Here is a 27,797-nt window from a genome sequence, read left to right as displayed (position 1 = left end):
AATAAGTATGAAGAAATTGTTATCTGCTTTGGGTGTTCCATGGGCTAAATCCCGTGGATAAATTATGCAGTGTGAATTATGTGCTTGGCTTTAGTTACAAATGCTAGACGAAGCAGAGTGCTGAAGTGACCTGTATGCTGAGTTGCTGCAGAATTTTATTCTCTAGTCTATGGGTAGGTGAGCAGTACTGGATGTAATAAGGTATGACTTGAGCTTGAATTGACTCAAACTTGGACTGCACTTGTGATGTTTCCACACAAACGTTTATAGGAGATGCCACTAAGCAGAAGGTGAACACAGATTTTTTGCTGCTTCCTCTCACTGCCCATTATGGCAGCATCAAACAGGCAAATGCTGACATTGAGCTGAGGGACCTGCATCCTCAGCATGCAGAAATGCTGGCCCGTGCGCGACTGCTGTCTGTCCTGCACGTGCGAAACCCTGGGCTGGCTCTCTGTCAGGCCGAGGCAGTTGTATGTGTGAGTTTGCAGGGTCGAGGGTGGAAGCACTGCTGCTGCCTTTGGCAGGAGCAGGACAGGCTCTGCGTTCAGAGGTAGAGGGGGTTGGAGTTGATGAGGTCACATTGGATTTGTGGGGTCTTATTCCAGCCAGAAACTGGGCCTGCAGGCTGGTGTTAATGTGTAAGAAGTGGCCCAGAGGAGCAGGAGGCAGCTGTTTGTATTTCTAACCTCTGCATTAAATCATTTCTAGTCCAAATTTGGTTCCTATTTCTTAAATGGTTCGTTTTCCCTGAAATAGCTGACAATTACTACTACAGGCTAAACCTATGCATAAACACTCCTGGTGTGGAAAGGTTGTTCCCAGACTTTCTAGATTTCTCAATCCTCAGTCATTTTCCCAAGCTGCTACAGATTGCTGTCAGTGAATTGTTTCAATTCAGAGGTAATAGGGCAAATTGGGAAACGCTGCTGTAAATGAATGTGCATCCAATTCACACCTTTGCGGTAGGTGAGCACGTTCTGCTCTGGCCAAGGTGCTGGCCTAAACTAATCCTAAACTAATCAGCATGTTGATGAGCTGGAGTTTCCTAACTAGGATGCTGGGTTGGGCTATGATAGTGATGTCCTGTGACTCTTTCTCGGTTTTATAATTGCCCTGTCATTGAGAAAAGAATTAGATCCAGCTTTTTGCCTTCTCAGGCAATCTCAAATCTGATCTAACTTACTTCCCTTGACTCTTGAAGAGTTTGAAAACGCTGTCAGCTAGTGCTCATTATCTTTTATTATCTTAATATATTAACACAAGTGAACCACATGCAAGTATGACCTCATTCAACTTTGTTTTTTGCTTGAGAGTATTTATTCTTTGCCTATAAGTTAATAATTGTCTATGAGCGAGATAACTGTATTTGGTGCATCACAGTATGAAAGCCATAATAAGGTTTCACTTTCTTCACACAGCAATATTTTGACAAGATCTCCTTGAACTGCCTCCTCCAGAGCTATTGGGAATTTTCCTTGTGCTTAGAAAATCGAACTCTAAATTGCTAATCGGCAACAGACAGAGAAACAAACACCCAAGAAGTCCTGGGTGAGGCTGCAGGCTCCTTCTCCTCTCCCCAAGAGGAGCCGTTCTCCACGTGTGAATGACAAGCTGCAGCCTTTGATCGTTGTAGTAAGAGAAAAGCGGTACTGAGGGATGGTTATTTTGTCCGTTCTGACAGCATCTGCCGTGAATTTGTAAAATATGTCAAATGTGTATTCATAACGTAAAATAATGCATTCAAGCGTGAAAAATTATGCTTTGTTCTGATAGCGGGATGTGCTTGAGCAGGACTGTTTCAATAAGCAAGGGAGCAGGGGAGGAGGTCAGCAGTCACCCTAGGAATGCAAAGCTCTTTTACTCTGTAACAAATTAATGGAGTTGCTCGAGGCTGTTGTCATTCCAAAAATAAAATGTTGAATTACGTAAAGGAATCTGAGAGAAAACAGAAACTTTTGTTCTGGGTATTTTGAGTGGTAGAAAAAAAAGAGCTGTCATTAGAAAGGAAGGATTCACGTTTTCATGTGCTGTTCTTTGAGAGGCAGATATAAATTGATAACTTAATGATGTTTGAACTGCAGAACTAGGCCTGTGTCATTGCTCCTATGAGAGTCAGAGAGCACATATTGCTTCGAGAGTCTGGTTAGTGTAATATTGGTTGCCTGTGAGAGCAATGCAAAGTGCAGGTTGAAGATTGAGTTCAGAGAAAAAAGGCGCAGATATCTCTGAACCGCTAGTGGTGAATCTGTAAAGCCATGGAGCTTTTTCTGAAGCAGCTAAAAGTCCGGGTGACCTCGCAGGCCTCTGTCCTGAAACTTTGTGGCTTCTGCTTAAATTTCCCAGTGGGAAAACTCCCTGGCTTAGTGAGACTGCACACAACCTTGAAATGATATGTGCATGTGTGTTTGCAGGATGGGGACACAAATCTCGCTGGAGGCAACAGCGTGCGCCTCTGGAGTTCAGTGGGGAAACCTAAGTGAAAGCTGACTTCTTTCCACAGCGCTAAACACTGCAAAGATTTAACTAGGCATTTAACTGTCTGCGTTGCTAACGGTTCCAAAAATCAGCACGTGTAGTCAGGGTCTCTGTCCAGGTGAGAAATCCAACAGTAATGGGCAATGAAATGAGCATTGCTCCCAGTGCTGAGGCAGAGCTGCGGGGCTGGCGCCGGACGCAGGATTTTGCGTTGCGTGTCTCTGAATCTTGTTTTGTTTTATCTCAGTCCCGCAGCAGGGCTGTGCGTGGTGTATACTCTTCCTGGGATTACAGTCACAGTGGGATATGGATGAGTGCTGGTAAGACAGAGGATTTTCTGTGCATTCAAGACATATCTGTGTTCTTAATAACTTTACAGAGGTTTTATTGTAAGCGGCTTTTGTGGTTTCCTGCGGCTGTTTGGGCCCATCGGTTTGGAGCCTGTTTCCTCCAAGAGATTCAAAACAACAGGATGGAGAATCCCGTGAAAGCCCATTGCGCTGGAGAAAGGCTTTGGACTAACCTTACCTCTTTCTGACAATGCCTTTGGAGAATCTGCCGCCAGCATTTTAATATCCTGTAATTTCTGGCTCATGCAATGAATTTTTAGGTATCACCAAAGGCAGAAGCTCCTGTGGGGAGAATCAGGAGTGCTATAAAATGATGTACCTGTGTAACCTGTGGATGCAGGACTGTAGAAAGTCTGTTGTACAATAGAACTTCAAGTTTCTTTGCTTCATTTCATCTTTAGGTGTAATATTTGAGGCCATTGACTGCAGTCACAAGCTGGGGTTTGCAAAGAGAAACGCAGCCAAGATCTGGGCCCTGCAGAAGCTGAGGGAGAACTGTCAGGGAGTGATCAGCCCAAACTGGGGCAGAAGTTATTGCTATTATTGCTTAGGGGCAAAACTGAAAATGCTGAAGCAGATTTAGGGAAGGATCCTTTTGAAATGGCATTCGCTCCTTAAAGTGGGAGTGCAGGCAATGTGGTCCGCACTGTGTTTCTCTGTATTGTTTTAATGGTGAACTCAATCTGGGAGTAATGGCAAATGCATTGGTGATTTGGGGAGCAAAATAAGCTTCCTGAAAATTTGGGAGGTGGAGTTGAGACGGACTTTCTGATTCCTGGAAGGCAGCTGAGCTATGATGTCGCGGGATGCTCTTTATACCAGTGCCCCTTGTTCCCTGCCTGCTCCCTTTTGGGGTGCCATTTTCTGGGGTTGCGAGGGTATTTATCCCAGTCCCTTAGTGTTGTACCAGTGAGTAACTTTGTGAGAGATGGGGATGCACTTTGTTATTCAACCTTAGCTGCTTAGATCAATATCTGCAGCAGGAGAGTGATTTTAATAAAAGGACTCTCTCTCAGCTTTCCTATCTCCATGACAGATAGACCCCAGCTAACATAAATCCTGGCCTTTCTCCTGTCAGTCTCTTGGCTTTGTGTGACATAGATGTTTTGACACTGAATACAAATATTTCACAGCTGGCTAATAGTTTAGAGCATATATTTAAGAGATTTACTTTTGCAATCGCCTGGTGCCTTTAGTGAATGTGTTTGCCTTGTAAGGCCTTTCTGTTTCAAGAATATATCCACAGACTCCCATACACATATTCATTTTCTGTTGTTTATGAAATATCCCTGTGGAAAAATGAGTTTTGCCTCAGATAACGGTAGTAGGGAGCCCTCTCCTAACCTCTTTAGCAATGAGAACCTCCAGTAGCCGTGACAAACCTTATTTATCAGGTGTCAGGAGGGATGCACAGGGCTTTACGATGCTGGAGGCTGGAAGCACCAACTCTGCACCAGGGTAAGGAGCAATGCCGGGACCAGTGCCATACGGTGGGGAGCTGGGTGACAGGTCCAGCAGCCCTACTGTGGCCCCTGAGAATGTCACCTGGCTTAGCTTCACCCAGGGTGTCTGTGCCTCTTGACTCCCCCCCATAGCAAAGATGTGCTGCCCGGGTGTACAAAGCACCCTTCCTGACGTGGTGTTGCCCTGGTTTTCAGGGTTGGTTTTGTCATCTCCGCGTCTGGACAAGAAGAGCTGAGGGCTGTCTGGAAGGGAGAAGGAGGTTTTAGGAAATCCTAATGCTGCTCATGCCTTGAGGGGGAGGCACATGATGCAGGCTGGGAGTTCATGGTTTGTGCTGATGGCGTTTCTGCCCACCAAGCGGCAGGTTGTGCAAAACCTCTCTGTGCACACAGCTTTAGCAGTCGTCTCTCACCTCCAGGTAACCAGAACAGAAGCCCTCCTTGGTTAATCAGGTGTTTTTAAACTTCAGTTTAGCTTACAATAGTGGCTCTGTCAGTCAGTTTTTTCAGCTGATGAATTTGTGACCTTTAGCCACTGTGCTAATGCCTCTAATTGTAACTGGCAGGACAATTTCCCCATTGCGGTTGTACGGGAGATGCAGAGAAACTCGCCAAGAGCAGCCTGTGACTTTTAACCACCATATCAACACCCCTGATCGAAACTAAAATGGCAAGTTAGGCCAGTGATCAGCTCAGCAGGGCAACCTGAGTGATTGCAACAGCCACATTAATTGAGAAAACTCTTGGGGGATTTTCTCTCTTGGGCACCCTCCCTGCACTGAGGTTTGGGCAGTTAAAGCAGTTTTGTCAGCTATCCGCACTGAGGTGGCCTTGGCTGTGCTGACTGTGATATGGAGGAGGAATTCCTTCTAGTACTCAGGGAATTAGTCTGAGCTGGAAACCTTAGTTCTGCAAATACCTGTACTGCCTCTGTCAGAGGAGGTGGCTGCTGAAGACTCGAAGGAGAAATGCTGTGAATGTCTCATTTCTGCTTGGTTTTTGGAGAGAGAATGCTCAGTGTCCCCATGCTCTCTTCATGCTCGCACTTTTTCTTTATAGGTTCGTCCTCAGTATTTGTTCTGTGTCCTTCACCCATCGGAATGGTCCCTTTCTCCTTAATGGAAACAATATTTTACACTCAAGAGGTTAGGGCAAGAACTCACTGGCCCTGGGAAGCTGTGAACACCTGACGTAGGAATGCTGTCATCTTGTGCTTTGTACAGTCTGTGGATGGGACCACATAGTACTATGGGAATATATTTTATCTAACTTCTAGCTTTTTCTATCAGACACATTTGAATAAATGTTTTTAACAACGAAGACTTTGTCCAGAAGCATGTGTGTGAGAGTGTGGGGGAGATGAATAAATAGAATACGTGATGACATAAAGATTTTATGGGGTGTGGGGATGGGCACATTACTCACAGGTGGTGAAACCATCCCACTATGTTTCAGGAAAAGCTATTTTAGGGATGTTTAGAGAGTTTTAAAAATTTTTTTATTGTGACTGTTTTTTCTATTACTCCAGCCCATAAAACCATGTGCCTTAGTTACCATGTTTCCTGCTGTACAGAGTTCAGAGGGAGCAATAAAAGCCTCTAAAAGTTACCTGAAATATCCTTTCTGCAGTTACAGATGTCACAGGTTTAATGTCCTGTATCTCAGATCCTTCCAGGCCTTACCTGATGGTAGCATTTGGAGGAAAGGGGATCTCTCTTCTCCCTGGTGGAATAAAATTTTCACTTTATAACCTGTAGAGATGCTGGATCTTTGGCTTAGAAGCTGTGACAAATTTAACTATAACAGCCAATGTTAACGATTCGGGAGGAATTTGCACTCCTCAGGTTTGGACAGCATAATTTTGGGCAATTTCGTATCTGGTCAGGAATTGTGCTTGAGTCTGGTAGTTCTCAGAAAGAAATGATGGTGCTGGGGCAGCAGAAGCATGTCCCGTCTAGCAAAGATAAACCCTCATGAGAGGTGAATTTGTTATAGTGGTGTAGTGAATTACATACATACTCTTATTTCATCCTAAAAAAATTCTTTTTTTTTTTTTTTTTTCGTGTTTCAGACTGTGTTACCTTTAAGCTAAAAGAACTCCAGTCTTTGGAAATAAACATATCTGCTTGGAGAACCATTCTGCTGTAATGATAATGGTTCAGCTGTAGCTTTATACCTGATAAAATCTTCTTATGTGGGCAAATCCGATGTCTGCATGGGCTAGCATGGAAATCAGAGGAGGAAGCATAGTAGCTTTATTGCTTGGGTTGCATGTTATTCCCTGGCTAGGACAAATATGTGGTCCGTTTTGGTAAACAAGCCTGAACTCCTCCTTCCCAGTGATAAAGTAGTTAACAATCGTTTTCCCAGAGAATGGCAAATAATGAAGTAGTGGCTTAACGAGGCAGTTCCTCAACCTTTTCTAAGTACAGCCTTGTTTCTTTGGAAGAAAAAAAATAAATACCTCTAATCTGCTGAGTATAGTGCTGCTATAAGGGTTTTTATTTTCAACTAAGTAAAAAAGTCAGGGTGAACTTTGTGGATTTGTTTGATACGTTTACTTCACCCCCTTTTGTTTGTGTGCTTGCATTGTGCTTGTGTGATGCTGTGGCTTTTGCAACTGCTTTAGGGATCACCTCTGAGGTGTTGCAGATGAGGGAGCGCAGATTAAGAGTGGCTATACCAGGTCAGAGCACAGATCCATCTGGCCCAGCAGCCTGTTTCTGATGGCCCTCAAACGCAGATACTTGGTAGGAAAGAGGAAGATCAGGCAAGCACAGAAGATGCTTCCCCTCAACATGTTCTCCTGTGGCAGAGGTCCCGTCTTTGCACAATGCTGATTTAGGGAACGCTGTGAGCAGTGTTCTCTATGGAGTCCAATGCTTCACATGCTTTCCTTGCTGGACTAATGGCAGTTTTGAGCCTTTTTGTTTTTCTCTAGTATTCCAAACTTTTGCTGATAGAGAACCCTGAATTAACCTTCAGGCCTTTTGGGTATTGGATTACACTCTGCCTCACTCCTTTCTGTGCCAGCAGTGCTGGAACTAGCATGGGATTCTAATCCTGCCATACCTATTCACTCAGTCGTAGAGGAAAATGTATGAAAACAAATTGCTAGTCCAAGCTAAATTTAGATTTATTCAGTTGGAGTTAATTATAATCTTTATTTAGTCCCAAGTGATGCTTTCTTATCATACACTTATTATAGCTGAGAAAATTAATTTTTATTCTACCATAAAGGTGAATGTAATAATCTGGGTTCAGGGAAGGGATTACTTTAATAAGATTTATAGGCAGCCTTTCAGACAGTACGGTTTTATTACTATCTGTAGGTGGCCTTGCTGTATGTATGTCTTTCAGTATGGGTGACTGTGCAAAATGCATGCAAGCTAAAAACTGTAGTAAGTGCTAGCTCAGAAACTTCCACATCCAACTTATTTTTTGGCAAGGGTAAGCAGGCAAAGCACTTGACTTTCTCTGGAAAACAATAATACAATTTATTACTGAACTTGTGGTTTGATCAGGGGTTTCTTTCTATGCATAGTTTAATTTTGCACTGAAAAATGCATTTTAATAGACAAAAGATTTATGAGGCCTGAGGTGTTGCATTCAAGCCTTTTGTAATCAGAGTGGTGGGCAAACACAGGCATGTGGTGTGGGAAGAGAAGCTTTGGTGTAGAGTGAGCCATCAGATCTGATGGGCCAGGACTTGTTTGCCCGTAGACATCTAAACCTCCAGCATGCAAGTCTGCACTGGCCACCTTTTGCCATCAAGCTAATGGAGAGAAATAGGCTCCTCCCAAGGGTGATTTGTCACCCCTAAGATATAAGTGTCTAGGAGAGGATGAGTGAATCCTGGAGATACCCTTTTCTGTGATTTACTGAAAGGGGAGGCTGGAGTCTGTGCTGGGCTTAGATACCTATCTAAAATGAGATGGGCTGACTCCCGCGGGGGGTGGCCAGAACGTGTAGCTGCAGTGAAGCATGGGTAACAGAAGTTTGACTGAGACATTTGAAGATAAGTACGTGAGACATTGTCCCAAGCCTACAAAAGTTAATTAACTTCACTTCAGTTTTAGATGTTTGGATTAAATAGACTTATTTTTAAATTGCATCCTTTTTCTTGTCTTTCAAAACAAGCTGCCTGACTAGCGATTGCAAAGAGAGTCTCTGTGTCCACAAATGTGTAATCAAGATTGAACGTAAGGACTGTAAACTGGTTGTTCTAACCTTACATCAAACTAGGATAAGAAGAGAGAATGAGAAAGGCTTAAAGGGATCCTATCATCTTTTCTCATGCTACAGTGTTTCGTATGTTCACCGTTTCTGGGCTGCCTTTGATTTAACGTTAAAGAAGCATTGGGAACTCTTCTTAGCTCTTTCTTGCAGTGTCACTTATATCTTCAGATTACTCTGTTACAGTTGAAAATAGTGTTTGTTATTACGGGATCTTTTTCAGTGCCAATGTGGTTCTCTGGGTAACTACCTCACGTACTAAAGGAGTAAGTCTTGTTTTTGAATGGTAGGTGATGGAAATTGTTCCTCAGGTTTTTCTCCTCCTTTTCCTCCCTAATGTAAAGCTGAGGAGATGAGTCACAGGATGGACTCTGAATGTGGGAAGTAAACAGTGACATCCTCCTTTCATGGTTATTTTATTAAATTTTGAATGAGTCAGGGAGAGCAGGAGGCAGGTGTTCATCTAGGCTCCTTAAATGCTGGCACAACCCAAACTTATCCTACTCATAGTACTCAAATGAGGTCTAAACTCATGGTAGATTTTCACACTGTAATCATCCTCCTCATTTTCCTGTTGTCAAGATTAAGAGTTTCCCCAGCTGTAGCCAGGCCAAATCACCTTGTGGAACCTGTCACGGCTGGGGTCCCTTAACAGCATCAGGTCTTACCCCTTGCATGTATGAGAGAAAGTGACCTACACAGCTGGTCCAGAATTAATTACTGTCTTGTAATTTATCAGTTCCAGAATAGCTTTCCTTGTGTAGACACCCTATTCTGGGATACAGTGTGTTTTTATTTAAGGATAATGCCTGCATTTCCAGAGCAAAATAATTATTATGAATAGAGCCATTTTTATAGTGGAATAATGTACATGTGTAGTTTGGTCTTTATGGTTTTAGTGAGGGCTGGTGGGAAGGGCTGGTGATTTTTCTCCTATACAGACAAGCCATTGATTGCCTCTGTATGAGTCATGGATAACATCATAGTACTTACTGGCACCACATTACTTGAAATTACTCCTCTTTTACAAAGAGGAGTGTCTGTATGATCTCCCGCTACAATTCCGATGATGCTGCAGGAAAGATGAATTTTAACATTTTCACAGTTTTTCCACAGGTGCAGGATTGGCTTTCTTGTTTGTTTTCAGAGAAAAAGGATATTGAAAAAGTTGCAATTTTAAATGCTTCCTGTGCCTTGCACCTCCAACTTGAGAATTACTGGGGGCTCATGGAAGACTTGGCTCCTGTTAAGTAGTTAGCTAAAGTATGGGCAGATTGAGATGTGAAATTTGGATTTGTGCTTCATCAGGAGTTATTTTCCTTTTTAATTACAAAATGATGAATTTTAAAGACTTTCCTCTTACTACAGCTTAACGTAGATGCATTAGTATGTATGAAATTGTAAGAAATATAGGTTGGATGAACTCCTGAGTTACATGGATGGCAGATTTTTATTGAACAGTGTGACCTACAGCTGTGGCTTTGCATGTGCCTTAGTCCTGTGCTGCTTTTTGTGGCATCAGTCCAGGGTTAAGTGAGATTAAAAACAGAAGTGATGGATAATTTTATGGTTAAATAAAAAATTATCAGGACAACAGAAAGAAAGCTTGGTTTGAGGTCTGAGCGGGTCAGAGTAAGGACCAGGAAGGGGCATCTCCCTGATGCGCAGCATTGCATGGTTGGTGACATGCACAGTGGCTTCCTCTCTGTCTCTCTGCTCTTCAGAAACAATTGGAAGGGTGTTTCCTTTCCATTTGCACTCTCAGAAGTTGCAGGATGGACTGGGCTATGACCCTATTGCCCAACTCTGGAGTTTTTTTGCGTAAAATGGGAGTGATGAGATTTTACAAGTTGACCTGTTGCTCTGAGGGTCTTGCTATTTGGTTAGTCCAAGTAAGTGTTTTAAAAGGTACAAAGCACCTGCTGAAAACCTGTTACAAAGTAAAAGTGATTTTAGAAATTAAGCTAAATATCTCAAGTCATATCAAATCATGTGTTATCAACATCTCCAGTGCCACAGACTGTGTTCAGCCTTTGCGATAGCATTGGGCTCTAGGGATGCTCTTTGGCCTCCGTTTACTTTTCTTCAACTCTTGCTCTCTTTTGTTACATAATTAGGACTAACCCACGTTCTGATCTAATGTTCTGCCCTCTTTTGATCTTGCTGGAGTGCTTATTAAAGGAGCAGGTGATTTAATAGTCGCTTTGTTGCACACCAGAAAGCTGGAAACGTGTCCTGTTTCTGATTGTTACTGTAAGGAGATTGATTCTGTGGCGCTGATGTGCCGAATTAAAAAGGCGGGGTGTTGGCCTGCCATCGTATGAAGTATTTCTTTTTAGATGTTCCTACAGCATCATAAAATGCTGCTAAATTCAGATATCATATTTTGTTGCAGGCTGGTTCTAGGACAAAGCCCAGCCCTGTCTACGGCTGTTTATGGCTTCCCATATAAGCTTTCAGCCAAAATTTGTGTCTCATTTTGTTTGAGTTACAGCAGGCTGATATCCTAGTCCTCGTACCAGTTCTGAGAAGAGGCACTGAATGTTGCCACTGTAATGAAACAGAGGAAAGGGGAAAACATACCTTTTAAACTTCTTGTAAATCACTGCTTGAGAGAGCGAAAATATCTGCATAAAGGATGGCAGGGGGACAAGTCCTATAATATAAACCCAAATGCATTTAAGCTTTGCCTCATTTTTGGTTTCTCTTTAGGCTCAGGAACTATGTCAGTGTTTACATCTCTGCAATCTGGTGTGTCTTGGGAGAAGGCAAATTTTAGCTCTTCTCCAAGAAATCAGAGGGTACTCTTGCTGCTGTGTGTCCTTTGCTTATCTGTACAGCTGCACAATTTTTATGATAAATGCAACTTCTCAAAAGTATTGCTTTCAAATGTAGTTTGATTTATCTACAATTAATCCAGGAAGGTGCTTGTCTGCATTTGACTTCTAAGCAAAGAAACGCCACCCTGCCACCCCTTGCTGCCTTGCTTTCAGCGACTGAGTTGTGCAGTTGCACGATGGCACGGCAAGCCACGCCATGTCAAGGTGCTCTGTAAATACCTGAGCAGTAATGGAGCTGCTAAAACAACCCCTGGTGACTTTGGCATTGATCTCCTTTCTCCCTTCTACTGCTGCTACAAGCAGGTTGAGGTTTAACCTGCAGTGTTTCCTGAGCACTTCGTTATTCAGCAGCGGGATAAAAGCTTTGGGGCTCCCACAGAGCAGCTCAGCAAACAGCACTGGGGCATTGCCTGACCCCTGCTAAATGGTGGTCACCAGCTTCTGCTCTTTGCCTCCGTCCCTGTTGTAGGTTGCTCTGGGTTCCTTGCCTTGTGCCTCCCGTGCCCAGTTCTAACAGGCAGCGGTGTCCATCTCTGCTACAGAGCACCTACTGCTTTCTGCGGTGTCTGCCTCACCTGTGCCTTCTGCCTCTTACACTGCTTGTAGCTTTGTTAGCCTCTTGCCTGGAGAGACTACCTCTGTCTTCTTCCAGAATTTCTTATTACTACTCGCACCTTATGGCTTCGCATAGAGAAACGGGGTCTCTGGTTTCTGCCTGCTGCAGGGAGTGGGCCAGCTACCCGTCGTTCACCTCTAAATGAAGAGAGATGTGGAAGGGAAAGGGGCTAAAGTCAATTTTCTCCAGTAGAAAATTGGTTGTCACCGATGTGAGCTATGATACCATAGCAAGCTGGCCCAGGTCAGTGCTCACATGGGGAAGGGAGGAGAAAGTTTCTCATCACCTGGGTTTCTGTACTTCATCTGGGTGCCCAGGCCCGTGGCTGCGTGCAGCCAGGAGAAGGTGTTGGCTGCACCGGTGTGTTATGAGCTGTGGGCTGAAATGTTTATGCACGGGCATAAGAAATGAGAGGACACCCAAGTGGGGCGATTGTGTGGCAACTGCTCTGCAATTGCATTTGCTTGTAGAGCTGAGAGGAAACCCTGATCTGATCCCCATGTATAGAGTAGTGAGAGAGGAGACTGTTGATACTGTTTCCTGCTGCAAATTTTTTATGCTTTTGTGCATATGCATATTTACTCGTTCCCACAAAGGATATTCCAATGGCTACAGAAAAACCTTGACAAAATTAAATATACAGCAAAAGTAAAGGCAGAAGCATTGTGATGAAATGAGAAGCATTTAAGCAAGCATAGATAATATCAAGCCATTCAAAATAAATGAGCAAAATTTCAACTGAGAACAAGAGGAGCAAAGTCAAATGGATGAGATTTGCCCTAGAATCTGTCTTCCATAAGTGTAGGCTTTAAAAATACACAACCTGAAAAAATAGCTTAAATATTAGAGCTTTTATCTGTGCTAAATTGTGGCTGCAAGCATCTGAGTCATCTGTGTTGTAACAGGTGTAATTGTTTGTGCAGTTGTCGCGTTGTGTATCTGCTCTCCCCAGTCCTGACAAACAGTAAAATCACCGCTGAGCTTCAGCAGGAGACAACAAGAGCTTTGACCTTAGGATCTGTCATTGTTCCTTTGTTATCTCTGCACATTATGGAACTGCTTCATTTTAATTCATTTGGTTTCTGTTTATTTCTTCTGTGGCAGTCCCAGGAGCTTGCATTCACCGGCTTTTTGTCGGAGTGTATGAATTGTTAGTATGAAAGACCCACTGTTTCTTTCTGGTAGAATTGCAGCCCAGATTGAATATATCTCACTGTTAATTAGAGATCGGCCCAAACCAAAGATGTCTGTTTGATCCCTCCCTCCCTCTGGAATCTTTTCTTGCCTGGGAAAAATTGCTCAGTGCTGGCTGGAGGATTGACCATTGTGTTGTAGAGAAACTTTTGTGGTTTCCAAATGTGTTTCATTCTCCTCTGGAATTAAACCAAAAAAAATGCTTCTAAGCACCTGCGAGCCTTCTGTATGTAAAGGATTTCTCTCCTTCTCTCAAGTACACTCTTGCTTATAAATCCATCCCACTGAGACCAGTATCAAACCCCGTATTCTTTTTGTGTGAAAAATTTTGGTTTCAAGAACAAAGCTTTTATCAGTTTACCACTAATTTCCAAACTGCTGACCTGGCAAAAGTGGATTGGGAGTGATGCAGATTTGCAACCGCCCATTGCATTGTGTGTTAGTGATGTTATGCTAAAGAAAATGTTCTGGTTTACTGCCTACTAATATTGAATATGCCAGTTTCTTACGTATATTGAAACATGGGTGAGAAAAAGTTGTAAGTTTGATCTGGCAATAAAAGAACAAAGACCAACCAGTAAAAAGTTTTGGAACTTAGATTGGGATCTGGCCAATCAATCGCCTCCTTGTTTTTATCTAGTACTTGATTAATGGCTTTCAAGTAGATATTAGATTGGGGAAGGTGGAAAGGAAGCTGTACAGCTGATGCAATGGGATGTTTTCAGTGTATGAGCTTTGAGCCAACAGTGCTTTTCCATGGTACCTGTGTCAGATTGTTTTGTAATTGTGGCTAACAGTATTGATCTCTGGTAATACATTGCTTTTGAGAAAAACTGAGGGGCATGCTAAGCAAACATTAGAGTTGTCTTTCTGTTTCCTTTTATCTTTGGACTGCAGTGGTGGAGAGCCGAGGAGGGATCATGGACAGCATACAGAGATTTTCAAACCTGCCAACATATCTCCCTGCGAGCTATCACATCTGCAATGCTGATATTTTCTTCTTCCTCAAAGAAGCCAACCAGGATATCATGAGGAACTCCAGTTTGCAGTCTAGGGTGGATTCATTCTTTATATACAAAGCCAAACTGCCACCTGTCCTAAATGCCACGTATGGACCCTTTTCTGTTGAACAGGCTGTTCCCTTGGACCTCATGCTGACTTCTGCATCTTTTGGTTTCACAAATAAATTCACTTTTAATTGGAAATTAAAATCTCACATAATCGACAGCTCAATCTATTCCAACAAACCTAAAATACAAACCTTGTTCTATATTGTGGGGAAGGACTGGGATGACTATAATTCTGCGGAGAGGTTGCCTTGCGTGAAGATGTTTGCTTTCCTGGAGTCTAGAGAAGTTGTGGCCAGCTGTAGATTGACAGGTCATCTAGGATTATGTGTTGCAGAGCTGGAATTATCTCCTAGCTGGTTCAGCTCCCCTCCACCCCTGGTTTCAGAGGAAACGGCCTCCCTGGAAGGGATTACTGTGGAGCTCTTCTATAAGATTTATACACCAGATGGGGAATGTTCTCCAGAGGATGCAAAATGGGAAAACAATATCCATACAGGTCAAGATAATGAACACAAGGCTTTGTCAGCTATGGAAAGGATTGGTAGCATCATTGTTTACCCAGATCAAGATAAATTGAAACAGTCTTCACTAAGGCTAGATGAAAATATCGTTATTCGCTTACCACTCAACCCGGTCAGAGAAGGTGATGTTGTGACCTTTCATGTTTCCCTGGCTGATGACTCTCTAGCAGACCAGTTTGTATTAAGGTAAGAGAAGTTTTAAAGTGCTGTATGCTAAACAGCCTACAAATAGGGACAAATTGATGGCAGATGTAATCTCTTTGGTTACATTTTTCCTGAGAGAACTTAAGCATTTCCTCTCCAACTGGGGAAAACTATAAATAGTCTTGAATTATCTGTGTGGATGACACTTTCTGGAACATGGGAATTGATTTTAAAGTATGAGCTATAAATGTTTGTATGATTACTTTTTGTTTTAATTCTATTTGCTTCTAGTCATAATTCTGCCTCTTAAATTATGCCTCTGTAAGTCAGCCAGGGTAACTGCTGCGATCCATTTTGCTAGACAGTTTGCAGGAGGGTTTTCAGTTTCTTTGCTGGAGCTTCCTCTCTTTTTATCAACTTTCTTATCATCTTTCCAAAGTACATGGGATACCACATGTGACCTGTGCAAGATGAGAGGAACTATTTTGTTGCATTGTACAGAGAGGAGCTGAAAGGTGAGAAAATGAGACGTGCCTCAGCTTGTGTAGGAAGTCTTTGGCAGAGCCAGGATTTGGATCCAGACTTTGCAAGTTGTCTTCGTTTTTTCTGTAAGACAGCCCGTCCCGCTTCCTCAAGCGTTTGACTGCTTGTTGCATGGCCCATTTTTGTTTTAAGTTTTGAGACTTTCTGGTGACCTTTACTTGTGAATCTGCCTGTAATAGGAGAATTCAGACATTTCTAACCACCCCAAGGGTTAGTGCTGCATATTTGCTATGTCCTTAGCTGTCAGACTGTGGGTTCAGAGCTGCACAGAGACCAAATTCAGAGAGAAATATGAGCCAGACTGGGGGAATAAAAGGGCCAAAAGGTAATTGGAAAGTGTCATATGCTGTGAGAACGTGAGATGCTTGGGAAAGAAGGAGTTGCAGTCCGTGCTATCAAACCTCAAAACAGATTTGTGCCTTACTCCTAACTTTTTGATCCAAGAACGATGGGAGCAGAACATGACAGAAGTGCGCTTTGGGGACAGATGTTGAGGAAACAGACAGCAAACCCTATGCAGCACTTTCAAATCATTCAACGTTTGTGAAATAGCACATGCATATTAATAAACCTACAGATTGCTCTGAGAATCAGGACAAGTGGTTCATAGCGCAGTGCACAGGCAGAGGGAAAGAAATGATCCACAGCGTCCCAAGCACTTCCATCTACTCAGGGTGTGGGGGGGAAATGTGTGAGAAATACCGTAGGGTTTAAGCACACTTTAAAAGGTTTGGGTCGGGAAGGGATTTCCTATAAACCCAACTTATTCTTGCTTTTACCTGGCTTTACTGGGTTTCCTTTGTTAAATATGGTTTTGGCTGGCATCCACTGTCAGTAGATGGACCAACCTCACGGAGCAGTCAGGTTTCGGCAGTTGTGTATTGATCCTCAGTGCTATAGCAGAGAGATTATGGAATTTGCCTAAGGCTCTGCAAGGATTTAACATCAGCTCTTAATTCTCCGTTTTTTTGTTCTCCAGATACACCACAGATAAAATTCCCTAGGTATTAGAGACAGCCTAAGATGAGGAGATTTTCTTTCCGCTGGAATTTCTAAAATAACATTTACCTTGTAACAAACAGTGTGAGGGTAAAGTTTTGTGATTTCTGCTGGCTAGGAAAGCACCAAAACCTTCTTCCAGTGATAGTTTTGAAATGTTGTCTTTCAAAAGCAAAATAATGGAAGTGCTGAGCACTTTAACTAACCTGGAGTTTCAAGGAAGCAGAAACCGAGCCTCCAAATGGGAGCCACAGGGTGAGCCACGACAGCCTGGCTAGTGCTGAGGCCCTTGTCCTCTCCCACAGTCCTCTATGACTTGCACGTCTCCAGCCGTCAGGCAGGAGTCACTTTGCGCCGCTCTTACGACATGCAGAGCGTGCATCTTGATGCTCCTGAGCTGGGGGAAGGCGGTCAGGTTTCCATGGGGATTGCCTTCTTTGAAAAGTGTACGGAATCGGTTCATCTCCAGGAGATGTTTCTGTTACAATAAATCAGCATGTTTTATGTGCCCAGAAATATTTCCTTGGAAAATTCACTCTCAGCTCTATGTAGTCTAGCCTGTCTGCTCTTTTATTTGGCTTTGCTTGCATTGTGCTTTTCATCAGAGAATCTGCAAGTGTTTTGATTTAACCTTAAGCTGAATGCTGAAAGTAAGAGGCAAAATGCAATTCTGCCGATGGTTCACCCATGCTTCAGGATGGAGAGAGCACCAGCAACTGTTGCTATGATTATTTCGAATGACATACTTGGGCCCCATGGAGAGATTATTCAGCTGAAGTTTACATAGTAGGCAGGGAATTATGCCGAGGGAAATACAATCACTATAGCGCCTGCATCTAATATATGCAGTTTCCCTCACAGGCTTTCTGTTTTTCAGCTCGACGCTAACGTCCGTAAAAACCCAGAAGGTTTTTATATACATAGAATTTCTGTGTGTTATAGCCAGAGAAAAATACATTGACGTGAATGTTTGTCTTGGGAAATACATTTTTGCCTAATATAACTGATTGTTTTTAATCATATCCGTTATAAGCGTAGCAGGGTGAATTGCAGTCTGGCTCATATGAAGCAATAGATCAAAATTAAGTCATTCTCAAGACGGTGTTTGATGCCAACCTCGAGCTCTGACAGTACGCAAAGGAACAGATATGCTCAATTTTATGCACCTCTTTACTATTTCATGCTGTGTTGTGTAGTATTTTATGTTGTATTTTGTTCTAGCAAAACTGACTTCAGTTCTCATAGAAGAGCAAATTCTTCCTTGGTTTGGTAAAATTTGGCAAAATTCTTAACCAAGCTTGGAAACTGAAAAGCAATTGGAAACAGTTTCTTAGAGATTCGGCCACGTGCTGTGTTGAAAGACAATTTATTTGTTAAACTCCTGTCCTTCCAGTAGTGTCACTTACAGGGCAATGCTGTAGGTTGTATGTGAAGCCCCAGCTATTGCTTGCAGTCCCTTCAGCGCAAACTGGTTTTGCTTCGCTTCAGCTAAGTCTTGGTTGTTTGTTTTCATTCAATAACTAGAGTTTAATATTGACTTGCAGCTCTAGTTGTGCTGTGGTCCGCGGAATGTGTTTCTCTTCATGCTACAATCCAGCCAGCGTGGCTTGGTGTAATCGAAGGACCCAGATATGTCAAGGGGCAGAATTTGGAGGCTAAGTGTGCATTTAATGCTTTTGCTGTGCCTGACAGTCATATTGCTCACTTTATTGACAGATGATCTATACATGTGTGCAATGAAATTCTTATGACACTGGAGGTTAATTTGTGGCCTTGCTAGTCTGGTCTGTACTGTAAAATTTGCCATCTGTGAACATAAATTTTGCCGATTACGTTAGGTGGGTTGCCACTAAACATAGTTTGACCATAAAGATAGGTGAAATGGGCTACGTTGCCATGATTAAATTTTTTTTATGGGCTACCTAGTTTAAAAAAAGGGAAAAATGAAGCACAGCTTTGAGATTTCAGCAGGGCTAATACACACATCAGTGTCACACATTTTCAGGCACTTTTTGTCTTTTGATGCACAGCAGTATCTCTGTTAACCTTCTTTACTGACAAACTTCAGTGAAACATAGTAAACAGGGAAAGATGGCAATCATGACTAAAGAAGGGGTAGCACCAACTTTTGTGCTACTTGCTAAACAGAAGAAATCTCCTGATGTACATGGAGGAGTTGTAGAAGAGACAGAAGAAAGCAATTCTTGCTTAACTGGAAGGACGGAAATCTCATCCAATAGCACTGGGAATGGCTTGTATTTCTTTTATGGTTTATATTGTTATTTAACTCCATCTTGAGACTCAAAGGGTGTATTTAAAAGAAAAATGAGAGTAATTTTGTACAGCAGGAAAACGTTTAATGGAATAAATGGACAATCGCCCCTTGGTTATAGGAAAGAAACCAGGACACTCTCTTTATAAATAAATGGCAGATTTTTGTCCCATTTTCCAAGTCTCCCCATTTAAACCGTCAGCAAGGATGTGCTGGTAACGAAGGCTGAGCGCTATTAGCAATTTGTTGAGTCACAGACAAAAAATGGGTTTGTCGGCATTCGTTACACGTCCCTAACACGAACGACCCATCTTCTTTTATGCCCAATCAGAATAGAAATGGAGATTGGAGATATTCCAGGAATAACAGTGAGGGGCTGAAACCAGGTAATGAATCCCACGCTAGAGAAATGAAAGCGGCTGCGGTCGGGATGCGGCCCTCTGTCTGGAGGGGAATGGCGGGAACGTGCAAAGAAACCTCGCTGTCGTTCGGTGCCTAGGCAACCTCAGGGAGAAAGATTATCCGCTTCTCCCTGCCATGCTCCACATATTGCAGGGCAAAGATTACTTTTTGATTTTTTGGATGAACCAGTACAAGGTGTAATACATGCCAGTTGGCTTTTACTGTTTATTCTCACTAGGAAAAATGATATTAAGGATTTATATTAATAAACGTATATCCATATGGAGGGGGTTATGTCTCCTGCTAAGGAATAAAAATTGCACAGGCCATTAAAACTGACTTACAAGGCTTCTGCGTTAATAATGAAAGATCTGTAGAAGTCTGAGCAGTCGTCTAGAAGGCCAGAAAAAGATCATTAAGAGGGTGTCTCCTGCCAATAGCTGCCAAGAGCAAACAAGGGAAAGAAAACAGAAGGTTTTAGATCTGGAAATGCATAGAAAATGAGAGGATACAGACTGTGGGGAATGCAGCCCGGCTGCGTGTGAGGAGCAGGCTCCGCATGGCCTTCATCGCTCGTAACCAAGCTGGTATGAATGGGGAAGCAGAGCAGGATTATTACTGGCGAGAGAAATAAATGATGAACTGAAGCATCATTTTAGGATGAAAATTCAGCAGAAGTGAAAGTGTTGAGCAAAGAAGAAAATATACTTCTGAAATTAATCAGAAATGCTAGTTCAGATTTAGAAATAATTACAAAATTAAAGCATTACTGGTGACTTGGGAATATTTGGATTTTATCCAAAGATTTTAATAAACCCAGAATGAATGTTTAAATTTGCTATTTCTCTCTTTTCTCTGAATGTACATTGAATTAAATTTAAAATATGGAATTGTAATATGTAATATTAATAAAAAATATCAAGCACTGCAAAGTCTGGAAATGCCAGAGATGTCTGTGCAACCTTAACTCAGTCCCCATGTGTGTACACATTGTAACATATTCCTCAAAGGCAAGTTCACGCTATTTTTTTTCCAGATCTCCTGCTTCGTTCGATGCATCCATTGTCTTCCTCCCACTGTTCTCTTTTCTGTCACTGAAAGGGAAAGGGAGTAACATCCTTTCAGGACACTCCTGCGAAGCCTGGGGGCGCTGTCACCAGAATTTTTTTTTAGCTTGGATAAACCATTTCTATAAATTCTCTTTCAGAAAGAGTTGAGCCATTCTTTTCTTTTTCTTATTTCTCTTTGAGACAGGCGTGTGGCTCAGAAAATGTGGCTTCAGCTGATGAAAGCCTGACATGATAGTATGGAGTTACAAATGTCACAAGGATGTTGTGTGATGTAATTAGACCTGAATCTCTGTTGACTGAAGTGAAAAAGGCATCCCCCCTGGGCACCTGCAGGCAGGCGTGGCTGTGTTGCACTCACGTGCATGAGCCAACCTGCCCTGGAAGTAGTCGTACCACACTGCCAGGTTTTCTCTCCTTTTTGTGTGCTTTAAGATAACCTTCTCTGCCCTAGTCACACTAGAGAGGGAGAAGAAAAGAAACTGCCCCCTCATACAGTCTTAAAACCAGTTAAAAATCACACACACACACACACACAAACCTACTTCCTAGAGCTTGAGCAGTCCTGAAAGTTTAAAAACCGATGGATAACCGACAGTGAATAAATGACCCAGTGAATCCTGAAAGACCCCACAAGACTACAGTCAATAAAGCTTTTTAATGGAATTTTAGATAAAGGTCAACTATCTGCTACAGTAATCAGCTGTCCACGATCACTCTTCACAGGAATAAGACAGGCAGAGCAGCAGCCCCACGCGACGGCGAGAAGCTCTTGTTAGTTGTTGGCTGTTGGCTTTGAAGCACTTCCAGACTGGATCGCAGCATCGTGGGGATAAAACACTTTTCTTTTATTGAGACGTTTTCTGACGGCGACTTCTGTTGCCCTGCAAAAGGCGTCCTGAACGTGCTGCTTTGTCCAGCTGCTCGTTCCTGCGGTGTTGTTAAGGTAAAGGAGGATGAGACAGTGATGGGTGCTGTGGTGCTGAGTTTGGGTGGCTGTGGCAAGTGTCCCTGCTGTCTGCCCCTTCCCTCACCCTCTGCAGCCTGGATTAGGGATGCTCCATTCTCCCACAGGAGCAGGGAAATGTTCGTAAGAGTTGGAGGGGAGAGGTTGACCAAAATACAGAATTAGATTAAAGATATTTAGCTTGTGTGAGTATTTCACCGGTGTTTTTCAGTGAGAAGTTGAACAGAAGTTGACTGCTAGTTATTTTTAATTTTGACAGTTCAGGAATATTTCATGTGTATGGTAGGGAACACTAAGTACAGCTGGACTGAATCAGGGACCCGCTTTCCATTGGAAAAGGTGTTTGGTTTGCCTTGAAACCCTGCTTTTTCTTCTATTTGAGCCCTGCCAGCAGCACAGCTATCTCTTTCATCTGCCCATCTGTATCTATGAGCGCTAAGGGATGTGGCAATGCTATGGAAATTTGCTGTATCTCATATTCAGAATCATAAAGTGGAAAAAAAGAGAGTTAGTTATGTTGGTTTTAAGTCAGTTGGTGTGGAAGCAGGCATCTCATCTCTGCAGTACTGAACTACAGGTGGGTAAGCAGTGCTGTGCGTAACTGGTGGCAGTGCATCTTGTTTGACACATCAGATTGTTTTGCACGTGTGGGACAAATAAGGTTTATTATAGGAGCCCTGACAACCTCTTGTCTGCCAGTGTGTTAGCAGACACTGCTATACTCTGCAAATGGAGATGATGTGAAAAGCGTTTCCCGTGGATTGGGAAGGTGCCGATATGCCATGTGACTTGACACAAACTCAGCCTTGTTGATGGTAATGGAAAGAGATTTTACATTTTTAAATGGTTCAGGTTCTACAAGCGTGTTCCTAGGCTGATCCTCGTCTCGGAAAGTTTCAACATGACAGCTCCTGCTAATTAACTCCAGGCAGCTCCTGCACAACTCAGTGCTTGCTTCAGGGCCGGGTGCGGATCTGCAGAGCACTGTCAGCAGATGTGGCACGGTCGCACCGAGAGCGAGGTACGAGCTGTGGTTAAAATGCTTGCGATGCAGAGTGTGTCTGGGAGGGAGGCAAGTGGATTTGGGAGGAGACCACCGCTAAAAGGACACCCTTGGTTTGTTGCATCTGGTCAGGCTCCCTCTAAGCAACGTGAAGGGGTATTGGGTAGTGATCCCTCTTGGATGAGGAGCTGATGAAGGGTCAGCCTCTCCAGCCTGCATTGCCACTGCTCTTGTCCAAATCTTTCTTTTGCTAGGGGGTTCTTGGCTGTATTATTGCCTTGCAGGAAAGGACAGATGATTTACCCCTGCTGTGATTAACATTGGTGCAGGTATGAAATGGGAAGGGAAAGCCACTGGAGGTGGAATTAGGAGTTGAGTTTTGCCTATGAGCACCTGGCTTTGAGTTCAATTACCTTTGTTAATGAACACAAAACTGCCTTCAGGTGACAAAATAGCTTAAATACACAGTATCACAAGGGGTAATTTAAGGAAGACAGCTGCAAGATAAACATTTTTTTTTCCACCTCATATTCAGGTTGGGAACAGAGGTCAGAAAAGGCTCCTCTCTTTGAGTGATCATTTCAAGTTCAGGGACACGCTGTGGTTTTCTGCAAACTCTGTGTCCTAGGGAGCGAGTCCCTGGCAGGGAGCTTGCAGGGGGGTGTCTTTGTTTTGGACAATATGCTGAGTGGTCCCTGCTTTGTGCTGCCAGACAATGGTGGCATTGATCAGCTTCTTGTACGGCTCTTCATTAGCTGGCAGTGCAGTAAATCACAGTCTTGTTTAAACAAGTCAGACACAACAGTGATTTGGTCGTTGATGCAGTTACTTCTAGTGTGTAATGAATAGTATTTAAAAAAAAGTATAAAAATGTGCCTACTTTAAAATTTACTTTCTTTGTGAGACAGATGTTTTGGGCCGTGCATTGCTGTCATTTTATTGTGGTAAAAACCAAATTACTATCCCATGAAGCTGATGAAGTATTGCCTTGAGTGAGCACATTAATCTCAATTTTGTCATATTCCTGCTGATGCAACAGAGTTGCTTTCGTCCTTGTGTTTACCCATAAGATTTTGCATGGTCTGACACAAGAAGTCCAGTATGATAGTTAGCTGATGGCTTTGTGGAGGGAGGACTATGAGAAAGAGCAGGAGACAGAATATTGCAAGAAAATTGTCAACGTACCTTCTTGTTTTGGGTGCTCCTTCTGCCCCCCACGCAATTTATGTCAATTAAGGACTCGTAAGAAAGGGTTTTGGACAAAGCAGAGCAGGAACCTGTGCTTTGTGTGAGGTATTTAATGCTTCAGATAGCTACCCCATGTGTCTTGGATGCTGTACTTGGCCAGGGTATAAAAGAAATCATATTAACAAAGTTATTGGATCCCAGAAGAATCAAAAGAGCTGCAGGAGAAGAAAACAGTGACAAATGAGTCTGCCATCCCGAGGCACAGCAAATGGTGCTTACAGTTAAAGCTATTTCACTTCTTGCACCGTTCGGCTGCCAGCCCTCCGATGCGTGGGCCGTGGGGAGCCAGGCAGTGTGAGGAAGGTGATGCCTCGTGCCAGCGGAGCTGCAGAAGGCCCCCATGCAGTGGGGCCAGTGTTGCTTCACATGGGGGGACCGCAACAGGAGCTCTTCCCGAGCTTCCCAGAGCCTAGGGAGCTGCTCCTGGGTGGTGGGGTTCATCTCTCATCTCGCAGGTTTCAGTCTGCCACTTAAAGTCCCCCTGCCCTGAGCAGTGCTGAGTGTCAGTGCCCTGTATGGAGCAGTGTTTCATCCTGTGTTGAGAGTTATGTACAACTACATAAGAGGCAAATACCTCTAAAATATATTCTCCTTAGGATCCCTGCGGTGGTGCAGTGGATATTCCCAGCAGAGGAGAAATTGGGCAGAGCAGCAGTATTTCCAGGGGTGTACCAATGAGGAGGTTGCCGCTGGGAGGGCCGTATTCAAGCAGCCTTGTGTTTGTAGGGCAAATTTGTCACCCTTATCACTCTTGAGCCACCAGGTGTGGCTTCAGCAGGTCTTCCTCTGCTCCTGCCGTGCTTTCATTTGAGTTGCTCACTAGGACCAAAATACACCTTCCCGTCCCCACTACATCCTTTTTAAAATTTTCCTGCCAAGTGAACTTTCTTGCTTGCTTTTTTTTCACTGTGTGGCCCAAGCTTTTGTGATATTAATGAAGGAGTCCTCAAATGCATTTTCACTGAATCACCATCTCTAATTGCGCTGGTCCTAGAAGACAGCAAGTGGGAAAGGAAGAGAAGCAGAAGTGTGGGATAGACAATGCCTTGTTCATGGGCTTTCTAAGCATCTGCTCAAGTTAATGAGGGTCTGGGCAAGAAGTGTGCCAGGCGGCCACAGGAAGGACACGTATGAGGACTTTGATGCAGATCCCTGATGGAAGATGGTGATAAAATGCACCAAGTGATGCTTGGGGACAGTCTGAAAAGTTTGTACCATTCTGAGAGGTGGCAGAGGGTGAGGGAGAAGCGGTAGCAGTCTGTGAGAATCTGGACCAGGATCCAAATACATTGTGAGTTTTGGGTTGTTTTGGATCTGGGAGTTTGGCTGTGGCCCATCTCTAATTTAATTTGCCTGGCCAGAGTCTTCTGTCTCTTACACAGAAAAGAGGGGTGATTTAATTGACTTCCATAGAGTTGCTTAGGATTTGTGCCAGTAAAACTACTTGAATTTGGTTGTGTGCAAGGCACGTGTGTGTGCCAGTGTTCTGGCTTTGTATTTCTGATAATTACTGTGAAATTTGTTAGGGGCAGTAGTAACCCTGGGTGGGTGGGTGGATCAGACACAGATGGATAGGGAATGGTCATGTTTTGGGTACAGTTTTTAATGACACACAGTAACACTAGTAGTACAGTCTTAATTATGGTGTTTCCTGCTGTTATCTCCATAATGTAGCATAAGTACCTATGCTCTTCAGCTAAGATGACTTTTGACTCATTTGCCAAAGCTAATAACCCTTTAAAAATAATTTAAACCTTTTCAGAAGTATTTCACTGATGCTCTTGGGACCAGTAGTGCTTTATTTGCTGTGGAGCAGATAGAGAATGAATAGCAGTACTGTGGACTCCCTCAAACAGCGACCTTATGTGAGATGTAGTGATTACAGCAATTAAATCCTCTTTGCCAAGGCAACCAGGGCTTTATTTCAAACTGAAGTTAGGGGTTTTTTTCCCTCAAATGAATCTCTTCTGCATGCATTATTCATTTTTCTTTGGAACGTTTCAGCCTGTATGAGTTGCATGAGCTCAAATTCAGTATTATTATTTATTAATTATTGCATTGAGGTAACGTCTAGGACAGCCTGCCTCAAGGGGTCAGAGAGCGCAGAGTTCCCCTGTGCAGCCAGAAGCAGAACAAGGCCATAACCCTGGTCTTGAGGTGGGGGTTGAAGACTTAACAGCATTTCTAGAACAACTTGTGAAGAGTTTGCATTTGCTTTTTGCTTGACTCCATAACTCATGCCAAGGAAGTTTGGGGCATTTCGGTCCAGTGGATGCTTAGGCCAGTACAGTTTTGACCATACTTTGAAACTTTTTTACTTAAGTATTTGGAAAAAAATAGGTCATGTCAGATTAGGCTTTTGAAGTCCAACTGTGTTTGGGTGACTTGAACACTGAACTTCTTGTCACTGTGGCTCTTGCTTGGAGAGGGGAAGGTCAGTGACCAGAAAAGATGGTTAAGGTGGAATGTTTTCTTCAACAATTCTGGAAATTCTAGCTTAGGGTGTTTTTTCAATTCCTTTTTTTTTTTTAAAAGAAAAAAAATGTTAAAGAAGTGCATATAACCCTTGCCTTGAAGGTGCTACACCCTCATTTTAAGATTAAGCGAGTTCTTTGTCTGTTTCTGCTCTTACACAAATAGCATCTTGATTGACAAGAAAACTAAAATGATTCTGTTTAAATCTCTACTGCTCTCCTAAGAAGTCTACATTCATTATTCCTGGGATGACTGAAAGATTTACAATAGTTTATAATCTGGTATCATTTCATTCTTCTTTGTGGTATTATTAATCACCTTGTCATAAAACGTCAGGAGAACTTTGTTCAGCTTGCATGACTTGGGCTGAGAAAGCCATACTTTAATATTAATGTTTCCTAGGAAATTGGGTAGATATCTTCGCATTCTGGGAACCATAAAATGAGTGAGTGATGTCCTTTGACTAGACATTAGATGCTTACAGGTTGCTGAAGCTGAAGGATGGTTGAAAGAAACATGCAGCTGTACCACCTTGGGAAGAAAAATGACCATGCAAAGCAGATCTGGTTCAGGTCAATATTTACTTGTAGACATCTGAAATCATGAGTACCATGGAGGCTGGTGTTTGTGGTTGATCCTTCTCTGTGTTAGTGCCAGACTGCTGTACTGGTATGGCCGTGTTGATGGTGGTGTCTCATTGGCGACATGAAACCTAGGTCCCAATTATTTGGTCATTTAAAGATTCTGGGATGTATCTCACAAGCCTGGAGGCAGTCAACCAGGATCCTGGCTGGGTTTCAGCTTCAGTAATTACAACTTGCCAGTGCAGATTCTTTCTGCCTCTTAAATCACATCCGCTATTTTTCACTTCCTTTGCTAAACTGCTGTGTCCCTCGTGCTGTTGTTGATGATAATAGTTCTAATGCTTAGCCTATTTATGTAACGTTATTTTATCTGTAACGTCTCACGGTGTTTTTACAAGAAACGTCTGTCATTGCTTTCATTTTGCAAATGACTATTTTTATTGCTCACATTCCAGTGATACACCTCAAATAGTAGATGCTTTCCAAAAGGAGGAAGGCAATGCCCCTTCTGTCCTCAAACTGTTATTTTTCAATGGGGCTGAGGGGGTGTTCCTGCCCTTTCCTTTAGCTCTCTTACCAGGGCAAATGTATTCGGGATGGCCAGAAGGGTACCCAACACAACGGTGGTGACTTTGGTGGGCAGGGAGGTGCCGTCCTGTGCATGCATCCTGTGCTGCCCCCCAAACGGTGGTGCCCAGTCCACCTTCCCTGGGGCTCTGCCCCTCTGCCTGCCCATTAGGAGGCCGGGGCTTTTCCCAGCCCACCGGTACCCCCTGCGTCCCGAGTGCACAGCTCGGTTCTGTGTGCAGGCCAGGAGAGGGCAGAGCGGACTCGGGTCTGGCTTGTGTCTGAAGCAGAAAACGCGAGCAAAAGTCAACAGCCGGTCGGTCGGGAGGGGAATAATCTTGGGCAAGGATGTGGCTTGGTGCTGGTGCAGGTGCCCCGTCTGGGATGGGAAGCTGCTTCACCGGCTGTGATGCCCCTGGATGGACTCAACGCATCACCTCAAAAATGCCTCTGGGGGGGAGATTTAGCCACTTGTTCACCCAGTGGTGCGAGCCCTCTGTAAAGGGACAGGGACCCGGCAGCCTGGAAGACCCCCCCCGATATTATTTCGTACGGAGGAGGAGCAAGTCTCTGCTGGGGTGTCCTCCACACATCCTGGGGCGCGCCCGGGCGGTAGACAATGGCTGCGTGCTCATGTATGCAATCTTGCTACCTGAAATTGAAATGCATATAACATGCTTTATTCTCTCTTTTCCCCCCCTCCCCTTCCTTTGCTTAAATGATTTCTGAAAGTTGTGCATTTTCATTTTATGAATGCC

General features: G+C 43.4%; 1 protein-coding gene across 1 annotated transcript in view; it reads left to right on the top strand.

Annotated features, from left to right (window-relative positions):
- The window catches only part of LOC104346903 (transmembrane protein 132B), a 250,673-nt gene that overhangs the window by 55,212 nt on the left and 167,664 nt on the right, over positions 1–27,797 (top strand). The window contains exon 2 of the mRNA XM_086474168.1: positions 14,075–14,954. Coding sequence (XP_086330294.1) covers positions 14,075–14,954 — 880 coding nt within the window. The remainder of the gene's footprint in view (positions 1–14,074; positions 14,955–27,797) is intronic.

Source organism: Leptosomus discolor, chromosome 16 (assembly GCF_034619465.1).
Source record: "Leptosomus discolor isolate bLepDis1 chromosome 16, bLepDis1.hap2, whole genome shotgun sequence".
NCBI classification, from domain to species: domain Eukaryota; kingdom Metazoa; phylum Chordata; class Aves; order Leptosomiformes; family Leptosomidae; genus Leptosomus; species Leptosomus discolor.
Note: the sequence above shows the minus strand (reverse complement) of the source record. Positions and strands in the feature narration are given on the sequence as shown.